At 45.9% G+C, this 26,620-nt stretch overlaps 1 protein-coding gene across 8 annotated transcripts in view; it reads left to right on the top strand.

The window, feature by feature from the left end:
- The window catches only part of esrrga (estrogen-related receptor gamma a), a 133,919-nt gene that overhangs the window by 39,387 nt on the left and 67,912 nt on the right, over positions 1–26,620 (top strand). For 3 of the 8 annotated variants that reach the window (XM_035533067.2, XM_035533062.2, XM_035533060.2), the window contains exon 1: positions 21,163–21,402. The exons of 3 other annotated variants lie outside the window; for them this stretch is intronic. In XM_035533067.2, the coding sequence (XP_035388960.1) occupies positions 21,347–21,402 (56 nt within the window). In that variant the 5' untranslated portion in view covers positions 21,163–21,346. Of the gene's footprint in view, positions 1–21,162; positions 21,407–26,620 lie in introns of those variants that run through there. 2 more of the 8 variants (XM_035533068.2, XM_035533064.2) reach the window with 1 other exon arrangement.

Here is a 26,620-nt window from a genome sequence, read left to right as displayed (position 1 = left end):
ATCCAGTGTTGACTTCCCAGGAACCAGAGGGGGGATCTGAGGCCTGGCCAATTTGTTCTGACATAAAGAGATGCTTAGATGTGAGAGACGTGTGAGAGAAACACGGAGCGAGAGAGAGACAGAGAGGAGTGAGGGGGAGAGCAGGTCTGACATGCCGCCTGACGTGTTGGCGGGGACCTACCTCTCCCCGCTGCTGTCCTGTCCTGCTCGAGTGGCGGCGTCTAATCTGCGGGGTTCGCCGAGCAGGCGTTCCCCTGGGCCTCTGTGCCCAGTGCCTCGTTAGACAGGCTTTTCTGAGCAGGCCATCTCCTGTCACCCTGCAGCTCTCTCTCTCTCTCTCTCTCTCTCTCTCTCTCTCTCCTTCTTGCTTGCTCACTCGCTCTCTGCCTGGCCTACACATCAACCTTAGCCACACCTCAGCCTGTCTCTGGGAGCACCTCACAAAACCATATAACAAAAACATGCCCTGGAAATGGTCATTACAGGATAAAATGCCAGTAAAGACATCAAAGTTACTGTGACGTAATATTTTGATTAAAGTCACTGGTGGCAATAGTTTTAAGCAGGTGATGTTAAATTAGCCCAGACACTGTCACACTGCAAAACAAACACAAACACAGGCCGCTTGTCTCTTTTCTCCCTCTGACACTGCTGCATGTGTTGCTAAAGATATGCTAATGAGGTCAGAATGTCATTTAGGCTGTGTTAATTGGAATAGTAATTAGCTTAACTGAATAATTGACTTCATTTACAACATGATGGAAACAAGTTCAGCTGCAAGATCCCCTACCATGCTTTCTTGCTTATATTCATGAGGGTGAAACTTGCATAAAAACATGAAATTGATGAATGAAAAATTTGTCATAAGGGCAAGTAAGTTGTTTTGGAGAGACAGTAAGGCCGGGGTAGGTTGCTTACTCCAGAGGTGTCACGAGGTTGTTTCCTGGTACAGGAAACGGCCTTTGTTAGTTTGATAGGAAGAACATACGCAATCTTAGTAAGAGCTTGATAAGAGGGAACCGGTTGACCTGGCAGATAGGCATCCGAGCGGTTCCTTTGTTCTCACACACTACCGTTTGCTTTGACTAAAAGTGCCATTAGTTGGCCAGTGCTTACCCCAACTCAAAAGCAAACCTTACCTTTCCCCGTTTCCCCAAAATATGCTGAGTACGCATCCACTACCACCAGTCCCATTTCCCCTACAACTACCATGTTTTAACATCCTCAGCGGTGTCAAAAGGAATTAATTAAAATAGAAAATGGCCATTAAGAGAATGTCGAGAACGTGGACCGCCGGAGAATTAACTTTTCAATTTCAGCAGGCTGAACTTGACTAAACTCCCTCCCCTCCTCCCGCGCCGCACCTCTCACCTGCTGCGTGCTTTGTTTTCAGCCGGGTCCCGAACAGATCTTCCGGACGCTTCACCTTTTGCTGCAGATGCTGCAGTTTCTAATTTCAGAGCCAGTGTGGCAACAAAGTGTTATATTAAATCTCGGGGGCTAAACCTTGGGAGAAACCCACTAGAATAAATTAATTGAAAGGATTAATGATGGATTTGCGGCAGCTACAGAAAAAGGGGGAGACAGTTTATAGGACTCTGAGAAAACTGGCTCCCTTAAGCCGCTGGAGACAGGCTCAGGGCTTCAACAGAGGCACTGGGTTTTTTTTTTTTTAGTCGAGAAGAAAAGAAAATCTCACTCATTAGAGGAAGACACGGGTATGGGAGGAACCCATTGGACAGCGAGGAGCTTGAGCTTCATGGTTGGTCATCTGGCCATTCCTACACTGAACCAAAGCTCCTCCACCTCCTGAACTTTCTGCACCTTGGCTGGCCGTTCCTAGACAAGGCGCGGCTAATTAGAATACGGCCAGCAAACGGCCCTCTTAAACGCATGCTAATTATCTCATCCGCCGCCCGTGACCGGAGTCAGGAGGTAATTGGCCCACAGCAACGTGACAACTCCAATCATCTCCCAGAATTAGTCGCCCTTTACAAGGCCAGGCCTGCCGCACTCCCCCTTCTATAGCGAGAACAATCAATTTGATAAGTGGCCATGCGCTCCATTGTTTCACATTAATTAGACTAATTGCAGAGGGTTAGTCTTTGGGAAAGGGCTGTTGCTTTGGAGAAGTGTGGACCATTAAAAGGCTTTTTCGGGTGTAATTTTTCTCTGTTTCTTTCTCTGTGCTGGAGGAGTACTGCATCATAATGATTATAAAGTCAGTAGCGGCTGGGGGCTCTTATATGAAGTCAACGTACTGTGTCTGTCCTAATGATTGAATTTCACAATGTGGGCTATGTTCCATAAACCATGTCTATGCATGGGACACAAATATAGGGCATGTCTTACCCAGGTAGCAGGAGCCCGGAGGCATTGCCACTTTTTTACCTGATGATGTAATTTAGTCTTGTATATGAATGTATACATGCATAACAAGCAGCTCATATAAAGATTTAATCTACTGCATGATTGTACTGTCCCTTATCAAATTCCTAATCAAGTCATTTTGAATGTGAATTAGTCACCAGTCTGGCAGGCAAGTCCCATAGTTCCAGAGGAAGGACTGCTGGTTATCGGGCTCATTGAGTAACATATCATATATAACCATTCCTGTCTCACCCTTACCCTCCCAATGGTTAGTCATATACCATACACCATATACACTTTTTTTTTTTTTTTTTTGCTTGTGTGTGTGTATAATTATATAGTATTACATCATTAAATAATAATAATATGCATTAAATTAAAGAGAACATTATTTGGCTTTACTTAAATATCATTCTAAAAATAGCTTTTCTTGGCATTTAGAACCTTGCACATCCTTATTTTACAAAGGTCCCAGAACTTCTTCTATAATGTTGGATGAGGTAGTAGAGCACAGACCTGTGCGATCTGAGACCCTACCTTCATCAGGATTCTCTTTAGGTCACCCAGTCTTTGGTCTTTCCGCTCCTGCTCACCACAGTGGAATCCAGTGGGCTTTGGGTCATGGTAAAAGCTTGATGATAAAAGCTGTGACCCTGGAACCTCGTTTGCGTGGATTTGGAGACATGTCTGGGATCATTGTCCTGCTGGAAGTTCCTGCCCTGACGTAGTTTGAGCTCCCTGGAAGAGACAGTTGGATTTGATTTCAAATCTCCTGGCACTTGAATGAGTGATGATATATCCTGGCAAGGTTCCAGGGATCTTTGGAAAAAAAAAACATAAACACAACATAAAAAGATCTACCACCATATTCAGGGATTATCTTCTCCTCTGGATTCCCGTCCCTCTTTTGGCCCCAAACCCATTTTGTGTTTGATACCAAAATTTCTTTTTGTCTTATCCGATCATAGAACCTGCTTACGGGCAAATTTTGAATAATGTTGAGCACATAGACATAGGTTGAATGCTGGGGATAGCTCCTTTCCACTCACTTTCAGGCAAGCTAAAATATCCCTACCAGCACTTAATTGACGCTAAAACAGTGATGACATTCCCTCAGCCACTCTCACAAGCCTCTACTAGGAATGGGCGAATCAATACTGAAGTATCAATACTTCTGATTCTGGCATTTCCATTTAAGAATCGACTGTGATTAAAATAGTGATATCATATGTTTATTTATTTATAATACTGAATGTGTACCCTATCTGCTAATATAATTTGGGGGGAAAAAGAATGAAATAATGCCATAAATAATGGCGAATAGGAATGACATCACCCTCCACATGCCACGCCTACGAAGGCCTGCTGAAAGAATAGTGCAGAGTCACTGGGTGAAAGAGCATGAGTGGACAAGCATGTCTCTGGGAAGACTCGGGAGAAACAGCATGAGTGGACAAGCATGTCTCTGGGAAGACTTGCGCACTTGGGAATCATTACTTCATCTCTTCAGCTGTACTATCAGAGTTTTTTCAAAGGTGCGAGAATGAGTGATCCAAAGAAGTAACACTGAAAGGGAAAACATGTCAACAAAAACCTGTGGGGAAACCTACAAATGTATTGTTAACTAGCTAGCTAGTAGGTAGTAATGTTTCTATTCTATTCTATTCTATTCACTTTACCTGTGTAACACCCATAATCATGACACTACCATGTCAATGCTAATGCTGCTGAGAATCGATCGAGGATCTCTGAATAGGGTCCCCCACTTCTGTAATGTCAGTCACTCCTCCTGTCGTAAGTGTGGAAGAGGGGACCCGACGGGCCGTGCATGGCTGGAGGTTGTAATCGTGTGCACGTATAAATAGGTGCACCTAATGTGAGTGGACAGAATAGAGCTGGAAGACAGATGCTGGTAAGCACAAAATGGACATGGTTCATATATAGAATGCTTGCATAGCTGAAAACCTTGCGTGTTTCACTGCCTCTCTCGTCTTTCTATCTATCTGTCTGTATGTCTAGGTATGTATGTGGGTTGAGACTCATCTCTTGACCTTATAACTATTTACCTTTCATATTAGTTTTTTAATGGCTGCATAATAAGTCTGAAGTATGCTGTAGAGGTTTTCCAGTTTTCTGTTGAGGATCAGGTCATTAAAACGCGCTGTAATCCAGTGAAGAGCAGAGGGGAGTTTTTGCTGTGTTGGAGGTTCCTTCGGAAGCATATTGCTACTAAGGCAGTTTGAGAGTAGCAATTATAGTTTTGGACACATCATTGATTTTCCCTCAAGATTACATATTGTGTCAGAGGGCTTACTGATTGTGACTGTTCTGAATATGTGAGCTGACTTTGCACACTGTTTAGACTACATAATGACTCTCTGCTCACCCCCAGCCCCCTTCAGCCCCTCCATGCAGCGCTTCTGTAGAGTCCAGACATGGAAAAGACACCACAGTTCGGCCTTATGGGACCCAAAGTCTGCGTCCATCTGCTTCCTTGAATTCCTGCTTTCTACATTGTAATATTTTGCGAGATAAATGTTTGTTCATATTTAGGCATCAGTTCGGTGTTTGTTTTCAGCGTCTCTCTCTCTCTCTCTCTCTCGCTCGCTCGCTCTCTCTCGCGTTACGATTCTCCTCTGTGATACGCATACGCATTACGATTCTGCTCTGTGGTCTTAACCGCTGCTCCTAGCAGAACAAATCTTTACTCACTTAAGCGAGTGTCAGTCAGAGGCGCCGGTGGCTCAAGGCAGGGAGTCTTGTTAGTCGTCTCTTTGTCCGCTCTGCCTCCTCCCTCCCCTTGCTTCTCCTCAGCCCACTACACCTGAGTGAGGTATTGATGGAAAATCAAGAAACGCGGCGCTGGTTTGACACTAACACAATTGCCGCTGTCTCTTTCACGCTGTGGCTGAACGTTAGTGCTGGCATAACAATTTAATTCAATTTACTCTCTCTCGCTCTCTTTCTTTTTCTCTCCTTCTTTTTAAGTAATCACCTTTCTGACACTTTTGTGTAAATGTAATCTCATGCATCTGATTATGAAACTTCAGTTGTGTGTAAATTTCAATGGCTTATGAAGACTTCATGACGCGTAGTGACAGCCAGTGTAGTGTGTGATAGATCTGGTATTTTTAGAAAGCATTTGTGGTGCGGTTTCTTGGCGGCGTGATTCCGGCGCCGCGTATTTATCCTTTCTTGAGGGAAAGTGCGGGTGCGTTTAGCTGGGACCAGCACGTTGCCGCGCGACTTGTAAAGATTTCAGGCATGTTTGTAGTAGCGTCGGAGACGGCGGGCCCAGGTACCCGCCGGCTCCTCGGAGACCGGCGAGGTCCCCCGAGAGCTACTTAAGGTACTGCACTGCAAAGAACGACAGCGTGCTTCATCTTACCTCAGGCTCTCACGCTTAACGCTGCGGCACGGCACAGACGGCAGAAAAAGGGCCCTCTCTCTCGACACTGGGGCATGGTTCTGCTCCCACTGTTGGAAGGATGATTTCCCTGGCCTACATTGAACCACGCCTGCATGTACACACTGGGGTTTGACGCCAAACTACTTTCCTCTTTACTTTGCTTGTACTCCCTTTCTCTGCATTTCTCTGTTTTAGTCTCAGCCAGATAATAATCTTAATAAAAACTACTTATCAACCAAAGAAGCAGAATAGATTTTGCCCTTCTAGTCGGCTTGTGAGACCTTTTCTTCGGACAGCAAGTATTTGATTTTAGCAGGAGCATTTCTGCACTATGTACGAGCTTTCAACATATCACGCGTTCACTTCAAATTCCGGTTTCACCATAAGTAGATTTTTCCAGTGTGGCACAAGTCATGGTGTGTGTGTGTGTGTGTGTGTGTGTGTGTGTGTGTGTGTGTGTGTGTGTGTGTGTGTGTGTGTGTGTGTGTGTGTGTGTGTGTGTGTGTGTGTGTTGGCCAATTCCTGGCTCCTCGGAAGGCGAGCTTGTGGCTCTGGCCGCACGTTATCTCAGAGGGGAAATCTCACCGAGTGGTTTTATCTGAAATGGAGAGAATGCAGGAGGCACGGGGGGCGCTAAAGTGGACCAAATGTTGCTCCTGGCAACAGCAGATAGGCTCAGCTCAAGTCATGCGCCTGGAGATGAAAGGTGGCGCTAGGCCCCGTGCCTGTGTTTGTCCTGGAGTCCAGCACCACGTCTCACGGAGGCGCGCTGCCTTGGAGTAGAGGAACTGGGGAAGTTTGAACTCCCGTGGCCTGAGACCTCTTAATATCTGAGTCTTGTAGCATATTTTTATGCGACGCAAATGATAAGGTCGTTTGTCCATGTCATTGTGGAGCTTTAACAAAATAAATCATTGAGTATCTTTCAAGAAGATTACATTTTTCAACCCTTTGCTGTGAAGTCACTTCACATGACCTGTGCCATGTCAGATTCAGCACATGCTCATAAGTTCACCAAACTGCAATAATGTCTTATATAAACAGATCCTTTCCAACAAGGCCCTGCATTTGTGAGGACTGCTGATCCGACAGCCCAGAAATGTCTTATAAAACTAGATGCCTTGCCTGTTTGTCCAGAAGTGTCAACTTCATACAAATAAAAAGTCCATCTAATTGTTAAAAAAGACCAACTTTCCTGCTCAAGATTAGTAAATGAAAGCATACCAATATAACATTAATAGTAGAACTAAGAGCTGCTAAGGCCAAGGAGTGGGACACAAACATTACTCAGGTTGTTTAGGAGACATCATTTGATATGATATCAGATGTAAAACCATTTCACCAAAACATGGCTGTACGTTACAGGACGCGGTCAAGGGGAGGACTAACTAGAGAATGCGTGTCATGGAGAGGTGGGCACCATTATATGGTGTTTTCCATTTTAGTTGATGGTTAATTTGTCACTGTATTTAAAAGCAGTGTTATAGTCCATCATGCCTGAGCTGGTCAGATGAATGGTCATCAGATGAATGGCTATGGTGGTGATTTATATGGCTGAAGGGCAGAGCAAATGGTTGTATACCAGTGTCAAGCAGGATAGTCACAACATGATTATACATCAAGTTTAATTTTATGTTGGAAGTAAAATATCTCTTCTAGCTAATGAAACTAATACCTAAAGTAGGTACAACCCATTAGTACATTTTCTTGTACTATACATCTAGATGTTTTTTTCATGCCTGAGAGAACATTTTAAACCCAAGAACACTGTTGAATGTGGCAAGTCCTTGTAAATAACTTATATGAGCAGTTTAAGAATATTCAAGTTCAAGTTCAAGTTTCTTCATGAGACCCATTATTTGTGATTCGCTAAAAGTAAGGACAGTATTGGTTCAGCGTTCCACATAACCCGCAGGAATTTATTCGGTTGTGATACTTAAAGTAGTGAAAGATGTATTAAAAAAAATGCTTACAGTTCATTCCTAGTTCCTTTAGATGGAACAATAGTTTCATTTAGTGAGGCTGGTGAGGTAACTATCAAAAGGGGCCAGAGAGAGTGTCCATCAACCCCCCCATGACAGAGCCAGAGAGAGGGTCCACTACTGCCCCACATGTTTTAAAAGAGCTGAGAATTGTGGTCACTGGATCCTTGCTGGACATTAGTTAACAAGGTCAGGACTCTCTCTGCCTCCCTCTAGCTCTGCCCCTCTCTCTCTCTTTCTGTTTTACCGTTCAGCCCAGCTCTTTGCTCTCCAGTAGGAAACACGTGAAGCTCCAGGATGATCTTCCAGCTCTCCTTGACTGTAACAAACAGGCCGAGTACAGCCCCATCACCCACTGTGCCAAATCATAAATACATATATCATAAACATGACAGTTTTAAAAGACAAAATGAGAAGCAGAAAACGTGAGGCCCTCATTGGAGCCATTTCCGTTGTTCGGTTGTCAGATCACCTCTTTGGCGTGCTGTTCACAGCTAAACAGCACCGGGGCTGCTTTGCATATCCCATTAATATTTTATTACAGTGATTCATATCTGTGTTGCTCCACTTGACCCGAGTTACGTTCATGTCTGCCCCCATGTTCCTCGCAGTACAAAACACAGTTTGCGTTAAAGAATTCCAACCTGACCCCAGAGGTCTTTGGTAGGTCCACGGACGAACGCTCCGAGTGCAGTTGACGGTGGCGAACGCGTGCGGAGTGCTTACGGGTGCGGGATGAGGACTCCTGTTGAGGGAGACCATTTTGGCTGGGTGTCTCTGAGTGGTATGTCACCGAGGCTCGATGAAGGGTATGCAGACATGCCTCATGCCAATTTTGCCTGAGATTAGAGGTGTACCTTGCTGTTGTAGCAGATCTGATTGCACTCTGCTATTTACGACGCATTATCGTGCAGCTCTTTAATTGAACCTATCGTTTATCACTGACATTAGAGCCTTGCTTTGCTTAATCTGTAACACATGTCCAGACAGTGGAGCTCAATGCCATGACATTTATACTTCAGTTTTCCTTTATGTTGAATATTTATAAATTGTTTGTGTGGTTTTTCTGAAGGAATGAATGGTCTATATGACATTGTTCTAAAGTGATAGATTCATAATGATGCTGAAATTGTTACCCTTTTACTGTTTACAATGATGATGATAACTATAATTCAAATATTGTTTATAAACAAATGCAAATCCTTTGTAGTAGTATGCTCATGGAATCTTTTACCAGCAATATGGGAGTTAGTTTTCCCATAACCCTTGAATGATGAGAGATTTTAGCAACTACATCCTCTTTACGCACATTTATTTTACACAGACATTTTAATTATTTTGAAAGATCACGTAAAAAGTTCTAAAGTGCAACCCCTAATTAATATTAATTCTCAGCTGAAAGCAGATGACTTTGGGAATGCTGTCATTCCCAGGCTTCTGAATGAGGGGTGCAGGGTATATTGGAATTACGTTTCAATCAGCCACCCTAAAAGAATTACTTCTATACTTCTGTCTGGCCACAATGACCATACTGGGCCTGCGATTCACCACTGTTGTGTCCGGCAAAAGCAATCAATGGTGCAGCTATAAATTTCCCTGCAGTCAAACAGACAGATTATGTTTTTGTATGATTGTGAAATATTAGAGTGAGGATGCAGGTTTGTCTGGGACTGAGATCAAGTTCGAGTTTATCAAGTTCGAGTTTATTTATTTCGCTCTGCGTCACAGTTAAAACTGAACTGAGCAAATGTTTACACATATGGGAAAATGCACCATCCTTGCTAATAACCATACTTAAGATATTAAAACATAAAAAAAAACCACATACAAAACCATACGTTTAAAAAAAAACTATAACTAATGACATCTAAGAAAAAAACAAGAAAACCAAACACTACAAATTTTATAATCCTAAATGTTCACAGCTGAGCATTAAAACCTGAACAGCTGTGGCCCATGTTCCAGTCCTGCGCAGGCACTCGGGGGTCCCGAAGCATGTGCGAGGCCTCACAGCTTCGTGCTGTGGGAATTATTCAGATGAGGACTTTAGGAGTTTCACGGTATCTTTGTGTCATCTTGACTGCGGTGTGGGGAGAACAGTAGTAGTAGGAGTAACTCCTCTTTTTTTGAACGTGCTCTAAACACAGCACTTTGGGGGGGTTGTTGTTGTTGTTGTTTGTGCACATCCCACAAATAACACACCAGCATATTCCGGACATGGCCCAGTCGGTGCTGAAGATAGTGTATGCAAGTCTTCCTCAGCACAGTGAGGCAATGCAAATGAGACCTTTCCCACACAGTGGTTAATATGAAGATCATTGTTCAAAGTGTTGCACCACTGGAACTGTCTCTCCTTCCAAATGAAAGAGACTGGATATGGAAAATTTTAGAAAACTTAGTTTGGCAGTTCAGCAGACATCTTTCTGTTTAAGAGCATATCGTTATTTGTAGCCCTTTTCTGCAAAGCACTGTTCCATTTAGCTGTTTTCATGTTTTACGGCGAGGTTTAGAACTTCTGGTGTCCAGTGTGTCAGCATAGACATGTTCTGGTGTTGATATGTATAAAAGACACAGAAAATAAGCCCTCCTTTTTGGACTCCACATGTTGCCTCTCTCCAGGTAGTAAAGAATCCATTTGCAACTCCTCTCTGTTTTTGTGCAGTCAGATATCTGAGTAGTTGCGGGTGGAGGGTCCATTTGTTGAAGATGATGAACCAAATTCCTGTGATCTTCATGACCAAATGCTCTTCCTGTAGATATTTCTTTAGTCTGTTGTGTCAGCCAGGTGTGTGTTGATCTTCTGGCAATTGTACTGTTTTTCTTTGGATGTAGGACGTTGAGTGTAGCATCTCCTGGTATGGTGATTTAGACAGTGTAGTCCTTCACTGTACAGTTCAGGACGATGTGCTCAGCAGACAGGAGATGACGGGTGCAAGATCTGCACACTCAGTAACCACAGAGGTGGCTACCACGGAGGTGGTTACTATGGGCCAGTGTGCTCTTTTTATTAACAGTCTTCCACGAATTGCATTTGTAGTTCAGAAATCTCACACATTACTCATCAACAGGATATTGTCAGTTCTACTGTTTTTCTATTTTTGGATATGGATTCATTCATATTACTTGCCAACATGAATTATAGCAGTTATACTAATCTTCCTTGTGTAAGCAACATGGTGTTATTAATGAATGGAAACTCCTTGCGTTTGGCTAGAGGATCAGGACATTTGTGACGGCAATGTGAGTTGAGGGACCAGAGGCCTGCTCTGTCTGCTCAGCTCTGGAACGTCTAGCGTAGAGGCACTTTTGCACAGGACGGACGGCAGCCCAGCAGGACCAATATCTCCCTAAAGCCTCATACCGGCTCACTAAATATACACAAGCCATCAAGTCACAATGTAGATCACCCCCCCCCCCCCCCCACACACACACACCCAGCTGACACAGAACAGCAGGGGGCGGCTGTTATTTTCTCGGCCTGTCCTTGAAAGCCGTCCTCTCGTTCTCCTCTTCTTTCTTTCTTGAACGGAGATCCCGGCGTTTCTTGTGATGTGTGTTATTACCGGGATTACTCTCTGGTAGAGGTGTGCGGCGGGTGAAGCAGCTAAGCGTGGTGTCCTCTGCCGCCATACATTACAGCTCAGTTAACAAAAGAGCCGCGGACGCTGGACCCGCTGGAATCACACATCCATGTTCTGTTTGAAACCAACATAATTAAAGTCACCCTCTGAAGTAACCTATTTATATAACGAAAGCTCCCTTACAGTGGCCAACTCCCGCGAATAACCCGGAGGAGGGCCGTCGGTATAATTACTTCACATTTCCAATTTAGGTGAGCGAATATTTGTTATCAAATCAGAGAGAGAGAGAGAGAGAGAGAGAGAGAGAGAGAGAGAGAGAGAGAGAGAGAGAGAGAGAGAGAGAGAGAGAGAGAGAGAGAGAGAGAGAGAGAGAGAGAGAGAGAGAGAGAGAGAGAGAGTGTCATGGTCAGTGCTGATGAGGCTGTGAGAGTGGTATTAGTTTAGAGTGAGGAGGCATAACAGGATCTGTGGAGTGCTGTATGGAGATATGACAGCAGATGCTTCACTTTGGGGTCAGGGCAAATGTGCGCACACACATAAACACACACACACACACACACACACACACACACACACACTTTTGGACTGCATGTGTACCTAAGTTTAGACAGCTTTGATGACAGCTCTGTCATCTCGTTCTCTCGTTCGTGTGGCTGGCGTTTTCCCAGCCGCCCAAGACACTGTGTGTCTGATTTGATAACACACACTAGCTGGTGTTTCATTTTAAACCAAGCCCATGTCGGAGCTGAGCTCAGTGTGTCTGGGCTTCTCCAGGCACGCTCCACGGATGTTAGGGAAGCATTCCTCGGTCTCGTGGATTTGGTCCACACTGCATAACACTCCAAGAGATGTAAAGCTAAGATGACGTGCTGTTTACAGTGGCTCCTACAATAAGATTCAGCTACCAGTGTGCTGTAGGAAGGTGTGTATACACATTCCGTGACACGTGTGTGTGTGTGTGTGTGTGTGTGTGTGTGTGTGTGTTTATCATAGAGCACTGCAGCTCTCCAGGTGCATATTAGTGATAAAGAAAGGTGAGTGTGCTTTGTTCTTCTTTAACGGGCCGTCACACTCCAGAGCCTCTATCTGAGGGAAGATTGGTGGACTCCCCAGACTGGCGTGTCCACACACACACACACACAGACTGGGATGTGTGCTCGTGAGAGTAAAAAACAGAACTCGTCAAATGCTGTAACTCTTGTCCATACCAAATGGAAACTGACCTTTTAATTTATTTTGTTTTCTAAATAACTACAGGCGGAGATGTTGGCAGTCTTAGCACACAGAGAACTGGGAGCTATAAGATAGAAATGATCTGCATTGAGCAAGGTCGCTAAGAAAATGTGAGACGACTAACCTTGCCCATAGCACTAACCACAGTGGTCCATAAATGAACGGTTCATAACTTTCCTTTGTGTGAATTCTGTCAGATCTGGAGCAGAGAGATCCTTCAGATTTGACATTTGGGTTCGTGAGTGGAAACATCATAAACATAGGTGCTTTCTAATCTGGTCACTAATCTACAACCCTTTCTAGTTTCCTATGCTTCATGAATCCTTTCTCTGGACCCTTGATCATGTGACAGACCTGTCAGCCTATCGGCTTACACCTATCGCCAAGTGAAAGGCATGGCTGTCCTGTGGTACAGGTTGTCTTTTGCTTAGCCCTGAGATGTTGTCATGCGGCAGGCTTCATAGCATTTCAACCAGGAGCTGGTGTGTGTGTGTGTGTGTGTGTGTGTGGTCTGGGGCAGCCTGTTCACTGGAGGAAGGGCGCAAGCCTGCGTTTAGAGCAGGGTCGGCAAATGTGAAAGCCGGTCCTGGGTGAAGTGGTGTGGGGGGGGTTGGCGAGAGAGCTGGTGGTGCGTGGGTGGTGTGTGAGTGGGTGGTTAGGGGGGGCGCACCTGCTGAGGGACTGGAATCATTAAGATTCCTCTCCCATGCAGCTGGGCTTTGGAGGAGCTGTATGAAGATGTGGGTGCAGTCTGGGCTCCCTTGGAGAAGTCAATTACCACTTTCATAAAGGAGGGACTTTTATTACAGAGAAGGAGACAGACAGAAAGATGGACAGACAGAGAGAGAGAGAGTTAGGGAAATACCAAGAGAGATATAGATAAGGAGAGTGAGAGGAAGCTGGCCGATAGACACACGCTGATCTTCATCGGCTTACTAAGACTAGTTTTTTCTCAACAGTTCCATTTCTCACATCAAACGAATACACTGCAGTAGACCTGGAATTCCACAGTAAACCGTCAATGCTTCGTGGTGACAGTTTTGGGGATCCGCATCGATTAATGAAGCACTAAAGCGTCTTGTTTTGGGGTGGAGTAGCCGTGGCTTCCCTCCTGGAGCTGCGATTGTGCGGAAGCACTGCTGATAGGGGCGTCTCTGAGGTGCAGCTTGGGCTCCTCGGGGTGAGGAGATAAGCAGACTGCAGCTGGCCAAATGTGATCTCTGAACCAGGCCACGCTCGCAGAACCCACTGGCAGCTGCATATGTTAATGTGTCAGATGCCTGTTTGTGGGGCATGTTTACTTGAGCTGTGGTTGCTTTTATATCATAGGCAGGGACATTTTGTCAGATTTGTTTCAAATTTGAGTGCTTTAGCGCGCCACACGCTATACGTTCTGGCTTCTAGCCCACTACAAGATCTGACTTCATGCCCCTTTTGGGCAGGAAATACGCTAGACATTTAGGTTGGCTCCTTTGACCATGTCTTCTAAAGCCTATCTGTGCCATGCAGCTTCTCTGTGGGCTTTTGGACTCATGTTGAAGAGAGAGAGCGAGGGAGAACCATACTCTTAAGTATTACAGTTAGAAAAAAAACATCTTCCAGAATACCATCCATCTCTTCCTTCATTCCAGGCTAGTTTGCTCTTTTAACTCTCATATAAATAAAGTAATATTAATACAAAAACAGTAACCACTAACAACGTAGACTCTGCCTCGACACTCAACCCAGACACTAACAACCTAGGTGGGCTATTGTGGCCTGACCACCCTTCTGCTAATTAGTGTCCGGTGACCCCAGGGCCGCTCGCCTGCCTGCCCCTGTCCCTGCAGTAGGGTGTCCGGTGCACTGCTCTCCCAGGGGGCCGGTCTAGCAGAGGTGGTCTCCGCGCTGGGGCTCATCTGGGCCCAGATGTTCTTGTCTTTCCTTTGTTTTTGCAGTTTTGGGGGTCTTTCCTTCCTTTCCGTTAGGAGCAGTATTTCTGTGATGTATGTCCCTTGAATGGGATCCTACTATTCAACAGGATTATTTGTGTGACTGGCTGCCTAAACCTTGCACAAATGTATACTCATATACTGTTCAGCAACGTGGTGGGGTGTGTGTGTGTGTGTGTGTGTGTGTGTGTGTGTGTGTGTGTGTGTGTGTGTGTGTGTGTGTGTGTGTGTGTGTGTGTGTGTGTGTGTGTGTGTGTGTGTGTGTGTGTGTGTGTGTGTGTGTGTGGTGCTGAATGGGGCCAGCCTGGGAGGGTAGCAGGTCTCCATCCATAGCAGGGCCTGGGGAGGTCCAGAACACAGGCCCAGCAGGGACTCTTTCAGTAGGAATATTTAACACCACTGCAACTAAACTACAATATTAAACCCCACTCCAACTAAACACACACACACACACCCATTGGCATGAATGTGCTTCTTCATTACTGCACATTTTCTTTGGGAAGCAAATTGACACATTAAATTTTAACATCTTATTTTAAGGGACTTTTGTTGTCTACATTGTCAGCACGTATTTGAGCATGATTTACTATAGCAGATTATTTGTATTTCATATCCCAGAAAGTAATTGGATAAAGACTTTTTTTAATAGTCCAAACAATGAACATTACTGAAACTGCATATTTACTATTTCAACCCAAACTCCATAGCAAATGTGTGCAAAGCTATTTTACAGAACCGAAGAATGTTACGCAGAACGGTTAACTGGTGTTATCTGGTTTATACAGTAGTATACACAAAAAAACCCGGACTGACTCGGCCTCATTAACTCCGCCTCTCTACGCAGGTCCCGCGCAGGTTGGCTCAGGAGAACGCGGCCGTATCGGCCGCAGCCTGGTCGGATGTTTCAAGGCAAATGTGATCGCGTCAGAACTTTGGGGGAAGGTGGTGGGGGGGGTCAGAATGGAGTGTGCTGTAGATATCTGAGCTGTGAAGTCTTAATTGCAGTTCTAGATAAGGATTAGAAGGGTCTCCCAGACACGGTGATCTGCAAATACCTCGGCCTAAAAGGTGCTTTAATGCCCTAATGCGTATCGCGTATCTAGGCCAGGTAATTAAGTCTGGAATTGTGCGTGCATCCGTGTGCACGTGCGTGTGCATATGTGTGTGGGAGAGTAATATGTCGGGAGCCAACAGATGTGTGCGTAGGTACGTTTTGATAAAACGCAGCATTCCACCAGTCCTCTTTTTTTTTTTTTGGTATTTAAAAATTAAAGCTCTTTAAAACTAGAGTGCCTGGAAATTTCCACTGACTTTTTTGCTCTGATAAACTAATACCATCTACAGTGAATCTCAGGAGCATTTACCGTGTTCAGGCGTCACCGGTTGCGCACAGCGCCTGATCCTCAGCCAGTTCCTCAGTGAGGTCCTCCAGGTTCATATGTGTGTAATGGCCATTTTTTCGGATGGTGGGATAAAAGGTGAGCCGTTGGCACAAGTCGCGTGCTGAACGCTGCGCCCCGCAGAGGGGCCGTCGGCGGGTCTTCCCTCAGGAAGTTGCCCCGGGGGGTGGCAGAGAAAGAGCATGAGGGAGGGAGAGCAAGAAAGGAAACAGTAGCGGAAGGATCAAAGACAGGTTAGCAAACGCCACTCGCCGGGCTCTCCGCTGTCCCCGGAGCCCCCGCTAGCCCGATATCACCCAGCCAAGCAGGGGGGCTTTGAAATTGGCACTTTCCTTCATGTGACAATTGGGCCTGCTGATTGAGTATTAGATTACCTCCACGGCCCGTGCTAGCCCCCTGCTAGCCCCCCCCCCCCGCTCTCATCCTCCATCATAACAGAGGCTGCCCAGAGCTGCTTTTCCTGTCCACTAGAGGAGTGGCTGTGGAAACACCTGTATGTTGGATCTGATTATTACTGCCATAGAATTCTTTTGAGTGTGTGTGTGTGTGTGTGTGTGTGTGTAGGCATTTCATCTTGTTTATTTATGGTAATTGCTAAAATTCCAAAATCTTTTTACTTTAGAATTTTTTTTAAATAATATTTTACTTAATTTATAAATGTGAGGATTAAATAATTGTTTTGAAATTGTACATTATTTTATGCGTATCTGTGAATGCATTGTGTACATTTATTTTATATATGCCAGATGCAGAAAATTGTCACACACTGTTTATACATGCAGTTCATGACTGTGGCAGGTAGAACAATAGAGGACACATTGCACGCGCACACACACATGCACGCGCGCACACACACACACACACACACACACACACACACACACACACACACACACACACACACACACACACACACACACACACACACACCAACCACTGACCACATCACAGCCAGTAGCTCCCTCTGTTGTCCACTGCTGAACTGCAAGGAGCAGCCAGCCTGCCACAGAATCCCCACTGAGAAGCAATACATGAGCACTGCAGTCCTCTCACATGACCACACACACACACACACACACGCATGCACGCACACACACACACACACACACACGCACACACACACGCACACACAGCTTCCCACAGAGTGTGTTACTAAACCCATCAGTCTGCTACCCTGCTCATCTGTGAACTCCCTGAGCCAGAAGTGTATTTGTGCTCATATTAACATGCCATGGATTTCTGGAGTTTACTCTTTATTTGTCTTTTCCCTGATAGAGAAACACTAGTCATAAAATAAAGTCTCATCAGCATAGAATAAAATAAACATTTCTGTCAACAGCAATTTTTAAAATATTGTTTTAGATTGCAGTGTTAATCTACGTAGACCAGAACAATGAGATGTTCTGCACTACCATTTCTTTTGATTCTAATTCATTTAATTTGTATGTAGCTGTAATACATTTATTTCATGTCATTAGACTTAAATGTTTAAACAATGAAAAATATTTCCTGAATAATCAGTCAATCTTATGTCTGTTCTTAAGTCTTTACAAGCTGTTGTTGGAAGGTGACTCACCTGTGTGTTGTGTGTGAAATTTGTGTGTTCTGTGTGTGAGGTTTGTGTGTTCTGTGTGTGAGATTTGTGTTTTGTGTGTGAAGACTTGTAGGTGTCTGAATAATCATTCCACCCCTTGATTTAATTTTTTTGCATCCAATTTTGACACATTGATTTCAAGCACGTGAAGCGGTGGGTGTTTTGAGCGCGTGTGCTGCGGGTGGACCGGCGGCCACGTGACCTGTGACCTGCGTGACCTCCCTCTCCCCTGTTGACCGGCGTAATTGATGCTCCTGGCTGAGCCAGCCCTGATCATTCCCGGCCACACGCTGCTGTCCGGCGACCGGAGGGGTCGCGTGCGAACACGGCTACACGCGAGCCCGGGTCAGGCGTCTTGCAGATGCATTGCTGTCCGCTCGCAGTCGAAACAAAACAGCCCAGCTCGATCTGACGCCCTTGTCCAGACACAGAGCAGCATGCACAGTTGCCCACCAGCTGCTAATTAGCGTCTTTTTTTTTTTTTTGGCCATACGTTAGCACGTGTCGTTTGTCCGTCTCGGACCAGACACCTGCCTCGAGGAGACGGTGCCTAGGTTGGGAGACGAGGCAGGAGCCGGTGGAGAGGCACAGCGTGCGCACCAGTGTGCTGGAGAACAATGGAGAGAAGAACTGTGCTCCTGCTAATGGAAACAAGGGCTGGCTATCGACACGTATCGACAGGTCGGGCGATCGCCACCGACCGGCCGCGCATGCTTACGTTGGGATGTATTCAGCACGGGGATTAAAGGCCATTGACGAGCGCCCGATGGCCTTCTCCCCTGCCTGAGCGAGCGCTCGGAGCAGGCCGGGTCTGTGGAGGGTAGGGCGCGTCTGCATCTGGCCCGCTGCTGCGCTGGAGAACTACGGGATCTGGGAGGCCTGCTGCTGTTAGCTGGGACGGGGCTGATGTTAGCTGGGGGGTAATTGTGGTTTAGAGGGTTGGAGAAGCCGCTGTATTGCGGTGTGGTGGATGGTTTGGTCTGATTCCTTGTTTGGTCACAGTGCCTAGGGCTCAGATCTACTCACTTTGCACATATATGGAAATGTGTTACTGTTAACAAGGGGAAATGGACAAAACAGAAATTGAAGACCACCCCCTCTGTGTTTAATGTAAATGACTGAGATTTAAAAAAAAGAAAAAACCGTGAAACTTTGACTGTTTCACTCAGACTGACACGTGCGTGCACACACAAAGACATTAAGAGCAGAAGATGTTAAGAAGCAGGAGACTTTTTTTTTCCCTTCAGCTTTTACTACTGACACGTTTGTGGGAAAGACTAGCATGGTTCCTAGCATGGTGACATATTCCCATTCTGCTTCTTGTAGTCTTTTCTGTGTAAATTAAAACGTTCTGACTGTTTGTTTCTTCCGTCTCTCCTCCTTCGCGCCGCGCGTCTCCACTCGGAGGAGCACCCGGCGATTATGCACCGTGTGCCTGTGCGTGTGCCTGCCGCTTGATCCGCGCACATCTTAATACGAGGAACGTTTGTTGGTCCCGAGGGACCCAGGAGAACGCAAGTATCCCTCCTGCCAGACGCCAGTGAGCTCTCCATGTCTCCCTGCTTCTCTCTCAGACTCTCACTTACACATGCTCTCTCTGTCTTGCTCTCTCTGTCGCTCTCTTCCTCTCGCTCTTTCTCTCTGTCTCTCTTCGTTCTTCTGCGTGACACAGTGCAATTAAAAACACAGTCTGAACGTGTGGAACTGTTCGTTCGGGCCCTGCTTTAGTATACTGGGTTTTTTGGGTGTTTTTTTTTTTGATCAGCGATCTTGTTTTTGTGATGCCGAGGAGAAGTATGCATCGTTTAAAAGAAGCCATATGAATACATTAGCAAGCATAACTGTTTGAAGAGTTTAAATAGCTGCATCTATGTGCACGTGTGCACGTGTGTGTCTGTCTGTTCAAACTCCTTTGTTAGACTCACTGTCCTTCAGCAATGCCAGAATCTTTATGCTTTTACATCTTAAACAGAATCTTGACTTTCTACAATCTCATCTAAAGTGTGTGTGTGTGTGTATATATATATATAATTATTTTTCTTAATTTTTTTTTTTTTTTTTTTTTTCTTTGGGGCCTCTTGTACTCCTAATTCTTAAGGCAGGAAATGCTCACTAAACATACCAATATGAGTTATATCATGATTTTATTACCTTATATGATCTAGACAACAAAAACCTTTTTAGAGAGTTTAAATTTCAGGGAAGGGCATTAATAACTGTCTGATTAGTGCCAGTTTATTTTCATTTATATATGCCTGAATTTAGGATATTAAAAACTATATAAACTAGTCAGATGATGCTAAAAGCACATTGTAATGCGGTTGATTTGCATATTAGGGGTAATTTAGGTGGTGTGTCGTGCATATGATGTCACCAGACTGCCCTGAGCTCATCGTTGACGGGTGACTACAGCTAAGACCTCTGGGTAAAATTTTTAGAAAGGATGTCACCTATGATTATCGTTTCCTACACAACTCATCTTAGCTTTTAATGTTGATGCCGTCCCTTGTTGTAATGCAATGAAAAGTGTATTTTTGCTGAAAACTGGAGCACATTTTGGGATCAGTCTGGACGTCGGGGGTCTCTCTTTGTGCAGGGGGCCGGTTCGGGTACAGGGTCTGGGCACCGGTCTGGAGGTCGGGGGCTGGTCAGGTCGTTGGAGGCCGGTCTGGGCGTCGGGTTAGCCGGCTGCCGCGGTCCCTCATTGTCTTCACCTGTGGGGTGTCCGCTGTGGAGAGAAAGCGACAGCATGCACACGCGCGGAAGACCGCCCGGCCGCGAGCGGAGAGGGCCGCGCAAACGTGGCCCCATCATCTGAAAACAAAAGGGAGCCTTTGATCTTTTCCCATGTCCCCTCCCCCTCCCCCGTGTCTGTGAATGATATGACGGCTGCCGGGCTGGTGCAGCCCAGACGCCTCTTCCACATACAGTCTCGTGGGCTACCGTGTGCTGGACTCCTCACTCAGATCAGAGCAGGAAAAGTCTTTTTGCTGTTTCAGTCTGCTTAGTGCAAAGATGCGCGTGCGCACATGCGCACACACACACACACACACTCATGCATGGACATATAATTCACGTAGCCCCATATGTGCACATGCCGTGTCCCAGGGCTTAATTAAGCTGCTGGTTTGTACAGTTTGCTGAGTGTCGGTCATGGCGTGCGAGCGTTCCGTGCAGGACAGTAGGAGTTACAGAGGGAGGTGCAGGAGAAATGAGCAAACACACTGCTAACAGCACACAGCTTCATTTACAGTGTTTTGTATCAACAAAGTGAGCAGCTTTATCTCCGCGCCTGACAGCGTGAGCCGATAAGCAGTGCTGCAGGAGAGACATGCTGCCTCTTTAAATCCCTCTCTCTCTCTCTCTCTCTCTCTCTCTCTCTCTCCGTTCTCCCCCTGTTGTCTTGTTTTACCCCTCCCTCCCTCTCTCCCTCCCTAGCCCCCCTTTCTCACTGGCTGTCCACGGTTTTGTCCCCACCCCTTTCCCTCTGCTTGCTCTCTCCGCTCGCGCAGACAACGCCTTTGTGACTCCAATTGGTTGCGAAAGCACCAATCCGGTGTCGGGAAGGGCCGGGGGGACTGCATATGCAAAGCCTTGCTTCATATTAATGAGCAACAATCGTGGCTTTAAGTCCTTGATTAGAAGAGTGCAAGAGCTTTTGGTCCCAACTGGCTGAGCCTGTAGGCTTGTCACGGGGAGAACGGCTTCTGTTAATTGCACTGCTCTAGTGACGGGACAGTAAGAGGAGAGAGAGACCGAGAGAGAGAACGAAAGAGGCAGATAAAGAAGAAAAAAACAACTTTGATTTACAGAAGAGGTTGCTCAAATGATGGTCGCACAGCGCAAATGGATTCGGTAGAACTTTCCCTCCCTGAGTGTTTCTCTTTACACTCTGAACAAGAGTAGGTAAATTTTACACTTTTCCTTACTTCATGTGACTGCCTGTGAGCTGTGTATATGTTTGTGGATCATGCTCGTGCTAGTCGTGTGTGTGTGTGTGTGTGTGTGTGTGTTGTAAACAGTACGTGTGTGTGTTTGCGTGGTACCTGCTGTACATGTCTGTAGTAAGGAGCTGTCCACGAACATGTCAGGGCTGTTGTTGCTGTCAGGTAGTGTGTGGAGCTGGACGGCGCGCGCGCGTGCGTGTGTGTGTGTGTGTGTGTGTGTGTGTGTGTGTGTGTGTGTGTGTGTGTGTGTGTGTGTGTGTGTGTGTGTGTGTGTGTGTGTGTGTGTGTGTGTGAGTGAGCAAGTGCTGCTTCATGGCGATATATGCGATTTGTTCAGCAGCAAGTGCATACCTGTACCTTCTGCCTGTCCACCAAGAGAAATTCTGCAGTTCTCACCATCCCAAAACCAGAGTCTGCATGTGTAGCACTGAAGAAGAAAGAACGAAATAAAGAAAGAGTGGAGGGCAGTGGATTTATTCGCTGGCGTGCGGGACGCTGTCAGACAGATGGGCGCGCGAAAGAGAGGGTGTCCGAGGAAAGGACGGGTGAGAGAGAGGGAAAGTGAGTGGAGAGAGAGGGAGAGAGAGAGCGAGAGCGAGTGCCGCCGTAGATGGCAGGAGGGCTTGAATTGCACTCTGGCCACTCAGCATGTGGTCCTCCGGAGGCACTAAAGACAGCAAGCTGGCTCAGAGAGAGAGAGAGAGAGACAGAGACAGAGACGGCTCACGCGCGAGTGAGAGTGAGAGAGAGGGCGCGAGAGCGGAGGGCAGGTGGCGAAGAAGTGGCCCTGCTCTTTAGCCTCGTCTCTCTCCCTCCCTCCCTCTCTCTCTCTCTCGCGCACTGCCCTACTCAGCTGTCAGTGTGGCGGGACGAAGCTCTGATACAGTGCCCTGTAAATCAGTCGTAGCTGAAGGGATCACTCTGCTTCCTTGAAGTCTTTTTTTCTTCCCATTGGTGTTTTTCAGTGGGAATCTACCGTGGTAATTCCTTTCCCTCGCTTATTGGTTATGCCAGCTTTCTCCACAGCGAGAAATTTCCAAGCGCCCAACACTTTGTAGGAATTTGATAGGGTGTTGGTTTATTTTTATTTCATGTGAGGGCTATTCCTAATTGAACTGAAGATTTTTAATGTACTTTTGTTTTGTATGAATTTTTGTCGCAGCTGTAACAGCATGACAAATTAGTCCAGGGCTTCTACCTGGTGTAGACGCCGGGCGAACAGAGCGGGGCTTGTTTTATGTCCCGGACATGTCAATCGGAAAGGAAAACAACAGCAGCAAGCGAGGCGACAGTGAGAAGTTAACGTTGTTCCAGGCTGAGTAAACCAAACAGCCAAACTATGAACCTGTGGCCTGGCTGCAGAGGAGTCCAGACGAGACAGCGCAGACAGAGGCAGCGTGGGCGCCCGGCCTGGCACAGCCAGACAGGGACGGGCGCGACGAGACCTCCGCTCTGGATGTCTCTGCGCTGTGTCCTGAAGCGTGTGGGCAAGATCAGTAGAGTCCTCACAGGTTCAGCTTCTGTGACATAAAAGATTTCACTTCTAAAACTCTGTTACACAAACACATACACATGCGCGCGCACACGCATGCTTTGAGTGCCTTGAGTCACCAAGGAATAAATGAGTTGAGGTGTAATCGCCTGGCGAAAGTCAAGGCAACATAGCTGAAGGCAGATGCCGGGGGGAGCGCTCCGACCGGAGCCGCGCGTCAGGCTTACTGAGAGAAGGCTGGAGAGAGGAACGGTCCTTCCCAGCTCCTGGTCCTCCTTCCCTAATGCTTCCTCACCGCTTGATCTTTTCTTTTAATACAAATGAACTGGTGATATTCTAATTAGTATATTAATGGCGGCAATAACAACAAGTGGCGGTTTAGCTATTATCATAATTACACCAGCTTACTGCCCTGCGTCTGCCTTTCATTTGCATGCTCGTTTTCACATTTACACTCCTGCTTCCTGATGCGCTTCTCAGCCGTTGGAGAGTTTTTGGAAATATTCAATATTTTAAAAACAAATTTAACAGACTTCACAGTGTAGTTTCATTTGTTTTGTAATTCAGTTTATTTGCTACTTCTGTTGGAAAATTGACTAATTTATTAAACTATTTAAATTTTTTTGGGGGTAAACATGTCATTTTTTCACTTATATATATATATATATATATATATATATATATATATATATATATATATATATATATATATATATATAATGTGTGTGTGTGTGTGTTTATTTTATGATTTCTCATACTTTTTGGATCTGGCATTATATTTCTCAATATTTTACAAAATTTGTGAAATTCTTGCTTCTGCATTTTTTTTTCTCCATCTTTCAAATATTGCATTTTAAATTTCATTTTAAATACAACACACGCAGCCAAAAAGCAAACAATCTTTAAATTGTTTACTATGACATTAGGGTGCCCAGATAAATAGTAGTCATTTTTCCGTAGTTCAACCAAAAATGATTACAGAATTGAACTAGACTGAATATTGCTTTTTAAAACAAGAAAAGGATTTCATGCAATTTTAAGAATTGCGCAAGCTTTTTAAAAAAGTTTCATTCGATTACATTTTAATAAGATCTGTATTTGGGCCACTTTGACAAGGCAAATCCCAGTGATAGGCTGTGTGAATAGCGGGAGCAGAGAACGTGTGTGGTGCTTTTGACGGTGCGATCAGTTCAGTGGGACCTGATGTGTTCCGGAGCGCTCGAGCGTACGCGACCTTTTGTGCCTTGGTGGTGAGGTTTCACTCTGCTCGGACCGCTGCTGGCCCTGGAAAGAGACTTGATCATATTTATCTAATTTCTTCCCACCTTTTCTCTCCCTTTCTTTCCGAATATGAGAGCGGAGACGCGGCGGAGCCCCAGAGGCAGGGATCAGAGGGAAATAAAGGCAGACTGCCTAAATTAAATTCCTTTTAATCTCCTTATAAAATCATTTACTTAATTCATCTGTCAAACGATGTCAATGTGCACACCGCTGATTTATTTATTCGGTCCCCTCTTTCGTGTGTGTGTGTGTGTGTGTGTGTGTGTGTGTGTGTGTGTGTGTGTGTGTGTGTGTGTGTGCGTGCGCGCGCGCGTGTGTGTTTGTGTGCTGATGGCATTGTTGCTTTTCAACCCTGATTCAGGTTGCTGTCATTCCCCTGTGAGAGAGGTGTCGTTGTGGTGTGTGTGTGTGTGTGTGTGTGTGTGTGTGTGTGTGTGTGTGCGCGCGCGCCTCTGTGGCCTCTTGTCAATTTCTGTCTGGACACTCTTTTGTCTTCCCGCTGTCTTGCTTATATGAGACAGAGCTCTGCTATTTCCTCTTGTTTGAGGGGCTCTGAAGCATTCCAAGGGTAATTAACTCCAGTTAAAAGAGACAGAGCCCCCCCTCCACGGGGCTGTCCTTCAGGAGAAGGGGGGAGCACTGAAGAGAAGCGGGGCTATATTTTTGTCCTTTTGTTCAAAAAGTACAATAAATGGCCCCTTGAATTTCTGCACACACACACACACACACACACACACACACACACACACACACATATGTACATTCACACAGAGGATAGAGTCCCATGCAGGTGCGTGCATGGACTCACACACATCCACGCACAGCTATAACGCAGCACAGGGGCTGATGATGTAATTGTCAGTCTGTGTGATTGATTCAGTCCATCAGAAATGTTTACCAAGACTGGACAGAGCTGCAATTATTCCTTTTTTTTTTTTCTTTCGTGAAAATTTATTTTCCTTAAGGAGGGCTCACCCCCGCTGACCTCAGGACCGTTATTAACCTACATGCTGTAATGAGCAGATCCTGCAGAAGGTCTCCAGCGTTCGCTGAGAGCCCCCCGGCACGGCCCACCGCTTCCTTGTCCCCGCGCTCCCACCACATCTTCTCTTCTCTTTATTTTCTCATCTCTTTCTCTCCTCTTATCCCGTCATCTCCATTTTGCCCCCGCGTCTGCTTTCCGGCGCTGGTATATTTGAGTTGCTGGGGGAGCGGGTCGAGGGCTCTTGGTGTGTAGCAGGCCAGCGGACGCGGCAGTTGGTTGGTAAGCGTGGACGAGCGCTCGGGCCGGACGAGTGTGTAAACATAGAGCTGAGGATGGGTGATCTCTTCACCTCGGTGGGAGGATCAGCATGCCCACCACATCCACACACAGGGGGAATGTGTGTGTGTGTGTGTGTGTGTGTGTGTGTGTGTGTGTGTGTGTGTGTGTGTGTGTGAAGTGAAACTAGCTTCAGGACTTGTTTGCCACTGCTTGGAGTCTTGCGTCTTGTAGGGAATGCTTTGGCTGTGCCATTAAGGATGGTTGGCTTGTTTAGCTGCATAACTGGAATTTCATCCGATTACAACTAGAGCAGCTGCTGTTTTTAACCACATGCTAGAATATTCTAGAATATTTGCATTTCTCAGAACACACGGTCAGTCACATGTATACTAGTGGGATTCCATTAAATAAATCCCTCTAGTGTTAGCAGGAGTGGACTGTGCGCGTGTGTATGCGCACATGCACTACTCTAAGTGCCTATTGTGTACCAGGGAGAAGTTTCTGGAATCAGAATCAGGATCTGGAACCACTGGGTTTGAGCCCGTTTTGAGATGTCTTTTCTGCCTCCAGTGCTCTCGGATTAAATGATGAAATTGTCATTGTCCTGTAGCAGGGAGAGGAAACGAATGGCCGTGCGCGCCAGCATCTGACAGTGAAATATTTCACCTCTCTCTCCTATCATACTTCATTTGTGTGCATGAGCCTGTGTGTGTGTGTGTGTGTGTGTGTGTGTGTGTGTGTGTGTGTGTGTGTGTGTGTGTGTGTGTGTGTGTGTGTGTGTGTGTGTGTATGTGTGTGTATGTGTATGTGTATGTGTATGTGTGTGTGTGTGTGTGTGTATGTGTGTGTGTGTGTGTGAGAGAGAGAGAGACTAAATGTTCTAAATGTTCACTGTGTTACGAGTAGTTTTTGTGCGTCCTGCTTTTGCGTGTGGAGGGACGTGAAGCCCCCCTCTCTGCCCAGCTCTTCACACTCTCCTGTTCGCTGCCATCCGTACATTCCACAGCTAAAACAAACATGACTGTGGGGTCTTACCCCATATGGAGGTATCAAAAAACACGAGCTCAGCAATTAAGAGCCACTTGCACTGCTTCTGTACTTAAAGCTAGTGTTTGTCTGTGTGTGTTGTGCTTGCA

The sequence above is a fragment of the Electrophorus electricus genome, chromosome 10 (genome assembly GCF_041902795.1).
Source record: "Electrophorus electricus isolate QZ-2024a chromosome 10, ASM4190279v1, whole genome shotgun sequence".
Lineage (NCBI taxonomy): Eukaryota > Metazoa > Chordata > Actinopteri > Gymnotiformes > Gymnotidae > Electrophorus > Electrophorus electricus.
This window is presented reverse-complemented; position numbering and strand designations above follow the sequence as displayed.